General features: G+C 36.8%; 1 protein-coding gene across 2 annotated transcripts in view; it reads right to left on the bottom strand.

Annotated features, from left to right (window-relative positions):
- Window positions 1-16,517, bottom strand: part of LOC117329517 (alpha-1,3-mannosyl-glycoprotein 4-beta-N-acetylglucosaminyltransferase B-like) — a 42,058-nt gene that overhangs the window by 19,698 nt on the left and 5,843 nt on the right. The window contains exons 3-5 of one of the 2 annotated variants that reach the window (XM_033887495.1): window positions 11,403-11,565; window positions 7,809-7,832; window positions 4,161-4,333 (exon numbers count right to left, since the gene is read on the bottom strand). In XM_033887495.1, coding sequence (XP_033743386.1) covers window positions 4,161-4,333; window positions 7,809-7,832; window positions 11,403-11,565 — 360 coding nt within the window. The remainder of the gene's footprint in view (window positions 1-4,160; window positions 4,334-7,808; window positions 7,833-11,402; window positions 11,566-16,517) is intronic. The other variant, XM_033887496.1, reaches the window with a different exon arrangement.

Raw genomic sequence — 16,517 nt, forward strand, 5'->3', positions numbered from 1 at the left:
GCCTCCAGTCTGGATACCAGGAGTAGGAAAAGGGTTCCTAGGCCTCCTGTCTGGATACCAGGAGTAGGAAAAGGGTTCCTAGGCCTCCTGTCTGGATACCAGGAGTAGGAAAAGGGTTCCTAGGCCTCCTGTCTGGATACCAGGTGTAGGAAAAGGGTTCCTAGGCCTCCTGTCTGGATACCAGGAGTGGGAAAAGGGTTCCTAGGTCTCCTGTCTGGATACCAGGAGTAGGAAAAGGGTTCCTAGGTCTCCTGTCTGGATACCAGGAGTAGGAAAAGGGTTCCTAGGCCTCCTGTCTGGATACCAGGAGTGGGAAAAGGGTTCCTAGGCCTCCTGTCTGGATACCAGGAGTAGGAAAAGGGTTCCTAGGTCTCCAGTCTGGATATCAGGAGTAGGAAAAGGGTTCCTAGGTCTCCTGTCTGGATATCAGGAGTGGGAAAAGGGTTCCTAGGTCTCCTGTCTGGATATCAGGAGTGGGAAAAGGGTTCCTAGGCCTCCTGTCTGGATACCAGGAGTAGGAAAAGGGTTCCTAGGTCTCCTGTCTGGATATCAGGAGTGGGAAAAGGGTTCCTAGGCCTCCTGTCTGGATACCAGGAGTAGGAAAAGGGTTCCTAGGCCTCCTGTCTGGATACCAGGAGTAGGAAAAGGGTTCCTAGGCCTCCTGTCTGGATACCAGGAGTAGGAAAAGGGTTCCTAGGCCTCCTGTCTGGATACCAGGAGTGGGAAAAGGGTTCCTAGGCCTCCTGTCTGGATACCAGGAGTAGGAAAAGGGTTCCTAGGTCTCCTGTCTGGATATCAGGAGTGGGAAAAGGGTTCCTAGGCCTCCTGTCTGGATACCAGGAGTAGGAAAAGGGTTCCTAGGCCTCCTGTCTGGATACCAGGAGTGGGAAAAGGGTTCCTAGGCCTCCTGTCTGGATACCAGGAGTGGGAAAAGGGTTCCTAGGCCTCCTGTCTGGATACCAGGAGTAGGAAAAGGGTTCCTAGGCCTCCTGTCTGGATACCAGGAGTGGGAAAAGGGTTCCTAGGCCTCCTGTCTGGATACCAGGAGTAGGAAAAGGGTTCCTAGGCCTCCTGTCTGGATACCAGGAGTAGGAAAAGGGTTCCTAGGTCTCCTGTCTGGATACCAGGAGTGGGAAAAGGGTTCCTAGGCCTCCTGTCTGGATACCAGGAGTGGGAAAAGGGTTCCTAGGCCTCCTGTCTGGATACCAGGAGTAGGAAAAGGGTTCCTAGGTCTCCTGTCTGGATACCAGGAGTGGGAAAAGGGTTCCTAGGCCTCCTGTCTGGATACCAGGAGTAGGAAAAGGGTTCCTAGGCCTCCTGTCTGGATACCAGGAGTGGAAAAAGGGTTCCTAGGCCTCCTGTCTGGATACCAGGAGTAGGAAAAGGGTTCCTAGCCTCCAGTCTGGATACCAGGAGTAGGAAAAGGGTTCCTATGCCTCCAGTCTGGATACCAGGAGTGGGAAAAGGGTTCCTAGGCCTCCAGTCTGGATATCAGGAGTGGGAAAAGGGTTCCTAGGTCTCCTGTCTGGATACCAGGAGTAGGAAAAGGGTTCCTAGGCCTCCTGTCTGGATACCAGGAGTAGGAAAAGGGTTCCTAGCCTCCAGTCTGGATACCAGGAGTAGGAAAAGGGTTCCTATGCCTCCAGTCTGGATACCAGGAGTGGGAAAAGGGTTCCTAGGCCTCCAGTCTGGATATCAGGAGTGGGAAAAGGGTTCCTAGCCCTCCTGTCTGGATACCAGGTGTAGGAAAAGGGTTCCTAGGTCTCCTGTCTGGATACCAGGAATAGGAAAAGGGTTCCTATGCCTCCAGTCTGGATACCAGGAGTGGGAAAAGGGTTCCTAGGCCTCCAGTCTGGATATCAGGAGTGGGAAAAGGGTTCCTAGCCCTCCTGTCTGGATACCAGGTGTAGGAAAAGGGTTCCTAGGTCTCCTGTCTGGATACCAGGAGTAGGAAAAGGGTTCCTAGGTCTCCTGTCTGGATACCAGGTGTAGGAAAAGGGTTCCTAGGTCTCCTGTCTGGATACCAGGAGTGGGAAAAGGGTTCCTAGGCCTCCAGTCTGGATATCAGGAGTGGGAAAAGGGTTCCTAGCCCTCCTGTCTGGATACCAGGTGTAGGAAAAGGGTTCCTAGGTCTCCTGTCTGGATACCAGGAGTAGGAAAAGGGTTCCTAGCCTCCTGTCTGGATACCAGGAGTAGAAAAAAGGTTCCTAGGTCTCCTGTCTGGATACCAGGAGTAGGAAAAGGGTTCCTAGGCCTCCTGTCTGGATACCAGGAGTAGGAAAAGGGTTCCTAGGCCTCCTGTCTGGATACCAGGAGTAGGAAAAGGGTTCCTAGGTCTCCTGTCTGGATACCAGGAGTAGGAAAAGGGTTCCTAGGTCTCCTGTCTGGATACCAGGAGTAGGAAAAGGGTTCCTAGGCCTCCAGTCTGGATACCAGGAGTGGGAAAAGGGTTCCTAGGCCTCCTGTCTGGATACCAGGAGTAGGAAAAGGGTTCCTAGGCCTCCTGTCTGGATACCAGGTGTAGGAAAAGGGTTCCTAGGCCTCCTGTCTGGATACCAGGAGTGGGAAAAGGGTTCCTAGGTCTCCTGTCTGGATACCAGGAGTAGGAAAAGGGTTCCTAGTTCTCCTGTCTGGATACCAGGAGTAGGAAAAGGGTTCCTAGGCCTCCAGTCTGGATACCAGGAGTAGGAAAAGGGTTCCTAGGTCTCCTGTCTGGATATCAGGAGTGGGAAAAGGGTTCCTAGGCCTCCTGTCTGGATACCAGGAGTAGGAAAAGGGTTCCTAGGTCTCCTGTCTGGATATCAGGAGTGGGAAAAGGGTTCCTAGGCCTCCTGTCTGGATACCAGGAGTAGGAAAAGGGTTCCTAGGCCTCCTGTCTGGATACCAGGAGTAGGAAAAGGGTTCCTAGGTCTCCTGTCTGGATATCAGGAGTGGGAAAAGGGTTCCTAGGCCTCCTGTCTGGATACCAGGAGTAGGAAAAGGGTTCCTAGGCCTCCTGTCTGGATACCAGGAGTGGGAAAAGGGTTCCTAGGCCTCCTGTCTGGATACCAGGAGTGGGAAAAGGGTTCCTAGGCCTCCTGTCTGGATACCAGGAGTAGGAAAAGGGTTCCTAGGCCTCCTGTCTGGATACCAGGAGTAGGAAAAGGGTTCCTAGGCCTCCTGTCTGGATACCAGGAGTGGGAAAAGGGTTCCTAGGTCTCCTGTCTGGATACCAGGAGTGGGAAAAGGGTTCCTAGGCCTCCTGTCTGGATACCAGGAGTGGGAAAAGGGTTCCTAGGCCTCCTGTCTGGATATCAGGAGTGGGAAAAGGGTTCCTAGGTCTCCTGTCTGGATACCAGGAGTAGGAAAAGGGTTCCTAGGCCTCCTGTCTGGATACCCTAAGGTATGCAGTGATTGATAGAACTATAGGTACGATAATTAGTTAGTACATGCACACAGGCAAAGAGGCCAGGTTCATCAATTTATTGTAAGTCAACCGGTTCCTCCAGGACATCCTGACAGAGCCTGAAGCAGGGTGAATGTCCTGATAATGCATGAAGTAGGACGATATCTGTTGACCTACAATGAATTGGTGGCCTGGCCTCTTTGCTGGTTGTAATTGACTTCTACTTACAGAAGATGGGACGTGACACCCCCAACCACATGGTGAAGTCCTAACAAGAGTTGTCAGAAGACAATCTAGCTTGAAGAGTGGGTTGAAATTCTTATTTTTTTTTAAAAGCAGGTAAAACGGTCAAGGTCAGCAGGTCTGTAAATGTCAAATATAAAAGTCTTATCTCGTGAAGTTCATAAACATGAAAGCCCCATCTTGTACAGCTTATTTACTGTAGCCAAAGTTTTTTAAAAGTAGGTCAAAGGTAATTTAAAAGTCAAGGTCTGCAAATGTAGTAGCAATGGAAAGGTCTTGTCACAAGGCACACACATGTACATGTGAAATACCTAAGCTGTATATTATATTTCCTCATTAGTATTGTCACAACACTGTTTTTTTTTAAAACTTTAACCTATATAGCTGTCTATGGACAAAGCCAATGCCAGATGTATAGCAATAACTTTGTCCTGATGAGCTGAAGATGAATTTACTCTCATTACATATTACACAATACAGAAACAAATCTCAGCCTCAGAAACGTGTATGGAATGTTTCAGACTACACATACTGCCATATCTGCTGTTGGTAAGCTGGTACTTTGGCTTGAGACTCTCTGGCTTGCCGATGAGATGAGGAAGGTAAGTAAAGAGACTGGGCAGGTGGAGTGAGCCCTGGGAATACATATCACTGATGTTTTGTAGACTGGACACTGGCAGGCCCAGGCCAAGGTCAGCCGACGTCCTGAAAAGACAGAAAAAGATGGTCAGGAGATGAATAATTGTGGCAGGATTGTCAGAGGAGACCAAAGGGTATTGTTGAAGTCTAATTGGAAAGTCTCTGTAAAGATGGAAACAATTAGCAGGTGGTTTTTTATATTACAAATTAGCCCAGATAATTTGACTTCGCTAACTAAATGATTACTGTATTAATTGAAAACTGATCAAAATAATCCCAACAAATATAACAATCGACTACATTTGTATTAAGAAATCGTTGATTCCCAATATAAATAATGGTGACCTAGACCTCTGACCTTAAGACTACTTTTCCAAGTAAGTACTGCTGGAGTTTGATGGACACAAGCTTAATAAGGCAGCTCAAGTCATTACACAACACAACCAATACTGATTGACATCACACAACACAACCAATACTGATTGACATCATACAACACAACCAACACTGATTGACATCACACAACACAACCAATACTGATTGACATCACACAACACAACCAACACTGACTGACATCACACAACACAACCAACACTGATTGACATCACACAACACAACCAATACTGATTGACATCATACAACACAACCAACACTGATTGACATCACACAACACAACCAATACTGATTGACATCACACAACACAACCAATACTGATTGACATCACACAACACAACCAATACTGATTGACATCACACAACACAACCAATACTGATTGACATCACACAACACAACCAATACTGATTGACATCACACAACACAACCAACACTGATTGACATCACACAACACAACCAACACTGATTGACATCACACAACACAACCAACACTGATTGACATCACACAACACAACCAATACTGATTGACATCATAAGTCCTGTATGTTGCCTTTTCAGGTGACAGAAATTGAAAGTTTTTTTTAAAATTCAAACTGAGGTTTAAAGCAAGTGGAGAAAATAAGCAAAGACATTTGAAAACTGTGACAGTAGAAGATCTTAAAACAAAGATCCTTTTCTGGACCACTACCTATATACACTGATATAGCTCCAGTTTATAATATCTCGACTGGCTGGAAGGTATATAATTATATATAGGTATAAACTTTAATTAATCACATCTGCAACAACACATGAACATCCTGAAAAATTATTCCACAATCTGCCAACTGGGAAGTTGCATAAAAGTACACCATAGAATATATTAAAATAACACATTTAAGCTGATTTTCTATTAGATAAATCAGATTTCTGAAATCATAATTAACTTAGTTAATGATTTTTTTTTTGATAATCAATTTTTAAAACTTGGCATGAATGTCTGCTATATGGACAGAATTTGGTGTTGTATGATATATACTATGGTGTAAATACAAACCAAATCTGTTCAGGGGTTCTCAAGGTTTGACACTGATTCAGAATGGCATAGGAGACACCATGTCATTGGATCAAATGTGACCTGTAGCCCTTTAACCTTGATCGATGACTGTGATCAGGTGTAGAGCTTGCTGTTATGATACTAAATATCTGTTCAAAAATTGTCAAGATACGACATTGATTTGGAAAAATGTGTCCTATGCAGAAGGTGTTTGTTTGTTTTTGTTTAACGTCCTATTAACAGCCAGGGTCATTTAAGGACGTGCCAGGTTTTGGAGGTGAAGGAAAGCCGGAGTACCCGCAGAAAAACAACCGGCCTACGGTCATGATCAGTACCTGGCAACTGTCCCACGTAGGTTTCGAATTCGCAACTCAGAGGTGGAGGGCTAGTGATAAAGTGTTGGGACACCTTAACCACCTGGCCACCGCAAAGTGACCTTTGACCCTTTAACCTGACCAATGACCAATTGTCTGTGATCAGGTGTAGAGCTTTCTGTTATGATACTATATATATACACGTATATTAACCAAATCTGTTCAAGGGCTCTCAAGATATGACACTGATTTAGAACCAAAGGACAGTAGTCTATATATGCCCCCTATAAGATAGCGGGGGCATACAAAATTAACTTGAAAGTCTCCCACCACACAGGGTAGGCGTAAGTAAAGAGTAACCCTAAAACATGTAAACCTCACACAGAACAACAGAGTAACCCTAATACATGTAAACCTCACACAGAACAACAGACATGGTACATATTCATACTGTATAATCAACAAATAAATCCAGTTTATAGGATTATAAATATGTAATTTACAACATATTTGCCTTTTTATGTAAATACTCCTTCTGATTATAGCTGGAAACATTAAAGAAAATAAAGATCAAAGTACAGAGTATATGTTAAAATTTAAACATCCACTAAAAAACATTTAAATGTAAACCTGATAATAGCTGTAGTTAAACAGGCAGAAACTCATCACGGCAAATTTACATCTATCGCTAAAATCAATTCAATAATAGAGGTATAAAATGGTGATCAATCAGTTAATTAAACACAAATAAACCATTACCCACACTAGGACGGCTGCATGATAAAACCTGTCATAATGTTTAACATTTAGCTAATCCAAATGTTCATAATTATTTCCTGAAAATCCTAGCAATTCAGTACATGATGAGTAATTGGTAGTTTATGATGTTCATGATAAAGATCAATAAAAAATGAATTAATTTCCTTCAAATCTTAACTATTAACATAATTTATATATACATGTACATGAATAAATAATTGTTCAACTCATTAAAAAACTATCAGTGGAGTAAATACATATAACAAGATATATGTTTATTTAAGTAAATGCAGTAAGATGGTCTTTAATCTTCATATCTTGATATTGATTTCATTACCAGATATTATATACAAATATATACCTGTATATACATGTATATTTGGTATATACCTTTATCTTTGGGGTTTACCTCTAATGGTCTATCTGTGGATGAGTTATATCAATACAACAGCAATCATAACACACCTGTATTTACATAATTAATGGCTATAGATTTTAGAATCAGAACTTTTCTTGTTGAACCTTTGCCTGCCCAAACTTGATATCATTTCAAATACCCCGATGATTTCTAATACGATTACCCAGCAGCAACTGTACAGTACAAGTGATATGAGAGAGATTTCGTCATAGAATATCTTGCACCAAATCATTGAAGGCATGCTGATACAATCACAGAGGTGGTGTACATGCTTATCAATACCATATTTAACCACAAAAAAACACCACCCACAATGAGGACCCCTTCTTCATTTTTGCATAATCCCCAATTTGAGGATAAATAAAAATAAAAATCAAAGATTGCATATATTGTGTGAAAATATTGTATAATTTTGTTTTATCTTTACTACATGTACTTTCATTTTTTAACTTACCAATACCTGAAATAAGGCCATGGTGAAATTAGAGCTACACATGCAAAAAGCATGTTTGAATATAAAATAACAAGTGTTTCATAATTAAATCAGAATGATATTCAATCAGGAAAGTAAAAAACAATAATATATATATATATATAAAGTAACTTGAAGTAAAAATATACCTGGCCCATTCTTTAGATATGTATCTGTGAGGAAACAAGACTCATTTAATAGATTGACATTTTTGTGAGGAAATATGCAAGACTCATTTATAGAGTAGATATTTTTGTGAGGAAACATAAGACTCTTTTATAGAGTAGACTTTTTCTGTGAGGAAACAAGACTCTTTATAGAGTTAATCTATGTGGAAACATGACTCATTTATAACGAGACATTATTTACAAAGACTTGATAATTGTTTTAATAGAAACACACTTTTTCACACTTGTAATATAAATCCTGTATAGAGACACACTTGTTCACACTAGTAATATAAATCATGTATAGAGACACACTTTTTCACACTAGTAATATAAATCCTGTATAGAGACACACTTTTTCACACTAGTAATATAAATCCTGTATAGAAACACACTTTTTCACACTAGTAATATAAATCCTGTATAGAGACACACTTTTTCACACTAGTAATATAAATCCTGTATAGAAACACACTTTTCACACTAGTAATATAAATCCTGTATATAAACACACTTTTTCACACTAGTAATATAAATTCTGTATAGAAACCCACATTTTTCACACTAGTAATATAAATCCTGTATAGAGACACACTTTTTCACACTAGTAATATAAATCCTGTATAGAAACACACTTTTTCACACTAGTAATATAAATCCTGTATATAAACACACTTTTTCACACTAGTAATATAAATCCTGTATATAAACACACTTTTTCACACTAGTAATATAAATCCTGTATAGAAACACACTTTTTCACACTAGTAATATAAATCCTGTATATAAACACACTTTTTCACACTAGTAATATAAATCCTGTATAGAGACACACTTTTTCACACTAGTAATATAAATCCTGTATAGAGACACACTTTTGCACACTAGTAATATAAATCCTGTATATATAAACAAACTTTTTCACACTAGTAATATAAATCCTGTATAGAAATACTTTTTCACACTAGTAATATAAATCCTGTATAGAGACACTTTTTCACACTAGTAATATAAATCCTGCATATAAACACACTTTTTCACACTAGTAATATAAATCCTGTATAGAAACACACTTTTTCACACTAGTAATATAAATCCTGTATAGAGACACACTTTTTCACACTAGTAATATAAATCCTGTATAGAAACACACTTTTTGACACTAGTAATATAAATCCTGTATAGAAACACACTTTTTCACACTTGTAATATAAATCCTGTATAGAGACACACTTTTTCACACTTGTAATATAAATCCTGTATAGAGACACACTTTTTCACACTAGTAATATAAATCCTGTATAGAGACACACTTTTTCACACTAGTAATATAAATCCTGTATATATAAACACACTTTTTCACACTAGTAATATAAATCCTGTATATAAACACACTTTTTCACACTAGTAATATAAATCCTGTATAGAAACACACTTTTTCACACTAGTAATATAAATCCTGTATAGAAACACTTTTTCACACTAGTAATATAAATCCTGTATAGAAACACACTTTTTCACACTAGTAATATAAATCCTGTATAGAAATACTTTTTCACACTAGTAATATAAATCCTGTATAGAAACACACTTTTTCACACTAGTAATATAAATCCTGTATAGAGACACACTTTTTCACACTAGTAATATAAATCCTGTATAGAGACACACTTTTTCACACTAGTAATATAAATCCTGTATAGAGACACACTTTTTCACACTAGTAATATAAATCCTGTATAGAAACACACTTTTTCACACTAGTAATATAAATCCTGTATAGAAATACTTTTTCACACTAGTAATATAAATCCTGTATAGAGACACTTTTTCACACTAGTAATATAAATCCTGTATATAAACACACTTTTTCACACTAGTAATATAAATCCTGTATAGAAATACTTTTTCACACTAGTAATATAAATCCTGTATAGAGACACTTTTTCACACTAGTAATATAAATCCTGTATATAAACACACTTTTTCACACTAGTAATATAAATCCTGTATATAAACACACTTTTTCACACTAGTAATATAAATCCTGTATAGAGACACACTTTTTCACACTAGTAATATAAATCCTGTATAGAAACACACTTTTTCACACTAGTAATATAAATCCTGTATAGAGACACATTTTTGCACACTAGTAATATAAATCCTGTATAGAAACACACTTTTTCACACTAGCAATATAAATCCTGTATAGAGACACACTTTTTCACACTAGTAACATAAATCCTGTATAGAAACACACTTTTTCACACTAGTAATATAAATCCTGTATAGAGACACACTTTTTCACACTAGCAATATAAATCCTGTATAGAGACACACTTTTTCACACTAGTAACATAAATCCTGTATAGAAACACACTTTTTCACACTAGTAATATAAATCCTGTATAGAAACACTTTTTCACACTAGTAACATAAATCCTGTATAGAAACACACTTTTTCACACTAGTAATATAAATCCTGTATAGAGACACACTTTTTCACACTAGCAATATAAATCCTGTATAGAGACACACATTTTCACACTAGTAATATAAATCCTGTAAGAGACACTCTTTTTCACACTAGTAATATAAATCCTGTAAGAGACACACTTTTTCACACTAGCAATATAAATCCTGTATAGAGACACACTTTTTCACACTAGTAATATAAATCCTGTATAGAGACACTTTTTCACACTAGTAATATAAATCCTGTATATAAACACACTTTTTCACACTAGTAATACAAATCCTGTATATAAACACACTTTTTCACACTAGTAATATAAATCCTGTATAGAGACACACTTTTTCACACTAGTAATATAAATCCTGTATAGAGACACACTTTTTCACACTAGTAATATAAATCCTGTATAGAGACACACTTTTTTCACACTAGTAATATAAATCCTGTATATAAACACACTTTTTCACACTAGTAATATAAATCCTGTATAGAGACACACTTTTTCACACTAGTAATATAAATCCTGTATAGAGACACACTTTTTCACACTAGTAATATAAATCCTGTATAAAAACACTTTTTCACACTAGTAATATAAATCCTGTATAGAGACACACTTTTTTCACACTAGTAATATAAATCCTGTATATAAACACACTTTTTTCACACTAGTAATATAAATCCTGTATATAAACACACTTTTTTCACACTAGTAATATAAATCCTGTATATAAACACACTTTTTCACACTAGTAATATAAATCCTGTATAGAGACACACTTTTTCACACTAGTAATATAAATCCTGTATAGAGACACACTTTTTCACACTAGTAATATAAATCCTGTAAGAGACACACTTTTTCACACTAGTAATATAAATCCTGTAAGAGACACACTTTTTCACACTAGTAATATAAATCCTGTAAGAGACACACTTTTTCACACTAGTAATATAAATCCTGTATAGAAACACTTTTTCACACTAGTAATATAAATCCTGTAAGAGACACACTTTTTCACACTAGTAATATAAATCCTGTAAGAGACACACTTTTTCACACTAGTAATATAAATCCTGTATAAGATTGGCCTTACTTGTTTGTTACATTGCTGTGGATCAGTGTTTGTAGGAGATGGGTAAACTGACTTCGGACCATGTGCAAGTCATTTTCACGCTGCCTGTTTAGTATCTCCGCCGATTGTAACTTCTCTCGAAGTTCTGAGAATCTGCGTTCCAAGAGCTGTTCATAATTACCATCTGTGTAAAACAAAAAACCAAAAACTTAACTAACACAAAAATAGTTAAATCCAAGGAAACGTCAATCTCAGTAAATACAATCTTCAACCAGCTCATAATCCCAGTTAAATAATTTTGTCAGTAACTCTTAAACCTAAATATATATAAAACACAATGAAACCTGTCTAAAGCGACACTGTATGGACCAAGTCAATGTGTCGGATAGGACAGTGTGTCAGTAAAGTCAGTGTCTGCATTATGACAGTGGAGAATGCTGCCATTTTGGAGGATAATGGTTGGATCTGTTACAATTAAAGATGTTGTTAAAGTCAGTGGTCGATAAAGTCAGGTATAATATTAATAAACATTTCTTTAAAAACAGAAATTAATGTGTCTTATATACAATGAATATACATTCAAGATAATCCCTGCAAATTGAAACAATAATGTTGGTTCTCATAGTCCTTTTGTAGTTTCTCAATATTATAATTATTATATGGGTAAAAAGAGATATGAAATTTTCAACCAAAAAATATTCACACTGACCTTTAACCTTAAAGAAAGGAGTACTAGTACTATCAAGAAAGAGTGTACATGTATATATCAAGTTACAGGTACATAATGTAGCTATAGGGGGTAAGGGGTAGGGGGTAAGGATGCAAAAATAAATAAACTTTTCACATTAACTCACTCAATTGTACATGCAAACATGTAATCTCCTTTCACAGCTATAATATTCTTATTTCTATATACATTTACCTTATTTCCAAACTTAAATCTTAAGAAAACATGAATAACAAGTGCAATCAATGATTGCGAAAGCTCACCGGCGGCAGCAATCACACTTTGCATTTATTTTTTATGTATGTATAAGCATGTCATTTTGAAATTGTATATCACATAATAGCGATCCTAGACCTCTAATGGATGTATATACAAGCTTTTCAAAACTAACCCCCAAAATCTTTAAAGTGAGTTTTTGTGTCAAAAAAAGTAAGTCCACTAAATAGTAAAATCCCAAAATGCCAATTTTTTTCTGCATGATTTGCACACAGCATCACTCCTGGATCTCTAATGATGTATAAACCAAATTAGTAGGGTGATAGGTGTATACTTTTGGACTTACCCCCAAAATTTAAAGTGAGTTTTGGTGCAAAAAAAAGTGTTTTTAAAGTGAGTTTTGGTGCAAAAAAAGTTAAGTCTACAAAATGGTAAAATGCCAAAAAATCACATTTTTTTTCTGCATAATTTTGCCATAACATCACTCCTAGACCTCTAATGAATGTATAAACCAACTAAGAAGGGCATGAGGTGTATACTTTTGGACTTACAAGCTTTCCAAAAACTTACTCCAAAAACTTTAAAGTTTTGGGGTGGGACGCCGACGCCGGGGTGACAGCATTAGCTCTCGGTTACTCGTAACCGGTGAGCTAATAAACCACAAATACATTGAAATTTTTTTATTTTTTTTTTTTATTTCAAATTGAGAAATCCATTCAAATCCATGTTATTTTATGATTTAAACATGGTATAATGGTATATTTATTTACACCCAGAAAACAGATATATTTTTTCACTCACTGTACCCCCATCATTGCTGTGACACACTTGTGAATATGTCATCATATATGACCCTTAATTTGTGTCAGCTGATGGCCATTCAAAATTACTTGACATTTAATGAGCCACTCTATAGTTTCACAAGAATACTCGCAAAAGGACCGTATCACATGGTATAACGATATCCTTGTACACCAACATTTGATCCACTTATTCAAATGTTTTATCACTATATAAAGTCAGTGCTTGTTTAAAATATGAAGAAAGAGTATGTAATAAAAACAAAATGAAAATAATGACCAACATGGACAAAAAAACAGAGATGGACTAGTACTGTCAAACACAAGCTGAAAGTCAGTCGTGATACAACGTACGACAACAATGTATCCACTCTAGGCTCCACAACCTGTTGGAAATGATAATTAAAACTAACACTTCAGTAAACATAGCTCATAAATAACAGTTGACGTTTGCATTACTTAATTATAATAATACCAGGTACATGTATATGAAATTCTCACAACATTAAAGGCTACGTGATCATGAATATGCGAAATTATGAATTAAATTAATTTCCTGTTTGTCACTGATTAATTGAGACAAATTTTCACTGTGCTATGTATAATTATCATGTACATATGTACAGTTAAAATCAGAGATATAAAATGTATGTGCAGAGCTACGGCCGTAAGCCTTGTTGATGGTCATTATAGGAAGACAGCTGTCTTTAATAAATCAGTTACTGTTTGTAAGGAATTTATTAATTTTTCAATGTAACATTTTCCGGACAAACCATATACATGTATGCATAGTTCCAGGAATTGCCCTTGACAACAAGCTAAGCATTAGTAAGCATTACATGTCTATTTTTCCCACAGAAGACAATGCATCTTCGAACACCTATACAAGCTAATTATAATTATTGACCAGTGTCCATGGGGACAAACTTTAGTACAGTAAGGAATCGTTGGTAGTAGCTATAGACCACTATCTGGCTAATGTAGCTGACCATTTGCTTCAGTATTGGCCCCAGGGCATTAAAATCAGTATACAGAAACACCATATTGGTATTTGTTAAAAATGCCAGTTTTTACATATGCACTTTGATCAAATGCCCATTGAGAAGTTGTCTCATGATCTGTATCTTGTGTATTATGAGTTGAATCTCAAGTACAGACTCTATAATCTACACCCTGAATCTTGTAGATAATGAGATTAAACTTGGAGGGTTCCTACCATTATTTTATGTGTATATATATACTGACTGCTGGAGTACATTCAAATTGTTCATCAATTTTTCATATACTCGTCAAAAGATTTTCATGACACAGACTTGTAGACTTAAGTTCTTGAGGGATTGAGCCGTTTATAAGGAAACATTTCTCTTTATACCATGTAATTAAATATAAACCATGATGTCTAAGGAACCTGAGCCACAGCAAAAATATATATGTCCATATAAAATTTCAGCCACAATACATATATACTGTAATAAGCTCACATGTCCCTATAAGCACCCCTCCTAGCTACCTTTTTAAGTACTTTTAGTAAAATGGCACCATTACTATGGCAAAATGTTTTATGTCAATGGCAGTGAAATTTGCTTGATAACCTTTGATAACCTATACTAATAACCCCCCCCCCCCCCCTCTCATTTTGACATTTTCTAAGCCACCTGGGCGTTAATTATGTCACATACGGTATGTGTTTGAATACACTGAAATGACCTCCTATGTAATGTGTAATGGAATATATTCTCCTACAACTTCCTCTTTCCATAATTGATAAACTTAATCAGGTGATATTAATTACTGGATATTAATTAGGAGAACAAAACATTTCATTCCATAAAGATGCCTTGTGTATTTCAACAAATCAGCATTAAACTGTTCTCAATCCTTTAAACAACAATTAATTTACACAGATAAACACAATTTCACAGCTGTAGCCCTGAAATTGTCATCATGTTGCCATCCTTCAGTTCTTTTATGATATAAACAGTTATAAAACGACAATGTCATAACGTGTCTAACCAACATAGGGGAACTGTTTCCAATTTGATTATACTACTTTGTAAACATTCAAATTGTAATCAGTTAAACCATATTTGGAACAAAGACAAAAACTTCATTTCATTTCTATCTTAATCAATTGTAAATTTAATTTACCAAGCAATTTTACTGATAGAAAAAAAGTTCTGGCTGGATATCATTTATCTTGCAATCTATTTATATGACTACTTTTAGCTCCATGTCAGAATGAATGGGGATGGGGAACATGTAGGGTGAGACTATGGAGCTAAATAGGGAAATGTTTTATCGGAGTGTACATTTAGATTCAAATAACAGCCCTTGATTAGGAAATGTCAGCGTAGTTCATGTACTTCTTATTATGAATTACCCTTTGAAAATTTTGAAAATTATCACACATGACCTTTGACCTTGAAAGATGACCACCAAAATCTATCCCGGTGTGTATAGAGTATAAATACAAATTTAATCTGGGGAGCGGTCCAGGAAATATCTTAACTTTTACACAAGCATTTTAATTCTATTAGTCATTTCAATTTTTTTTCATTTCAAAATCTAGCATACATGACCTTTGACCTTAAAAGATGACCCAAAATCTATCCATCATACATGACCTTTGACCTTGAAAGATGACCTCCAAAATCTATCCAAGTGTATATAGAGTATAAAAACAAACTTAGTCTGAGGCGTGGTTCAGGAGATATCTTAACTTGTACACAAGCATTTTAATTCTATTAGTCAAGTGTCACACTTCAAATTTGTTGTGTCAACTTAATATATTTAGCAAAACAAGTTATAGCTTCGTAATGTAAGGGGTCTAATTACTGCAGGAGGACACTGGGGTATACCTAGAGACAATCTACATGGTCAGGCAGGTGACTCCCTTCTCATATATGATCCAGGAATCAAACCCAAGTCGCCAAGCTGACTGTTGTGTTAACGCTATGTCACCCGACAACCGAAATTAGGTTGTACAATATAACGTACACATATGACCTGACACAGTATCACTGAGATGTCTTACATCACTCAATGACTGTTAAATGTTCAAGAGAAATGCTAATGTTAAACTTTAACAATGTGTACAGAAAATTAACTTTCCATCCAAAGTAATCTAGGCCAGTATCTTGATCGCAAAAGTAATCAATTCCTCGACTGTACACTTATGTACAAGGACTTTTTGTTACACAATCCCACAAGGTATATCATATTAATATACAAGTACCAAACTATTACATCACTTGTACTTAGTTATAAATATGTTTGTTGGTTATAAATATGTTTTACTGTGGCAAAAATTAAACAAGCATTTTTATAAAATTACAAACTGTACTTAAATAACTGAATTCTTCATTACATAGTAAAATGTAACAGTAAGACTGA

The sequence above is a fragment of the Pecten maximus genome, chromosome 6 (assembly GCF_902652985.1).
Source record: "Pecten maximus chromosome 6, xPecMax1.1, whole genome shotgun sequence".
NCBI lineage: Eukaryota > Metazoa > Mollusca > Bivalvia > Pectinida > Pectinidae > Pecten > Pecten maximus.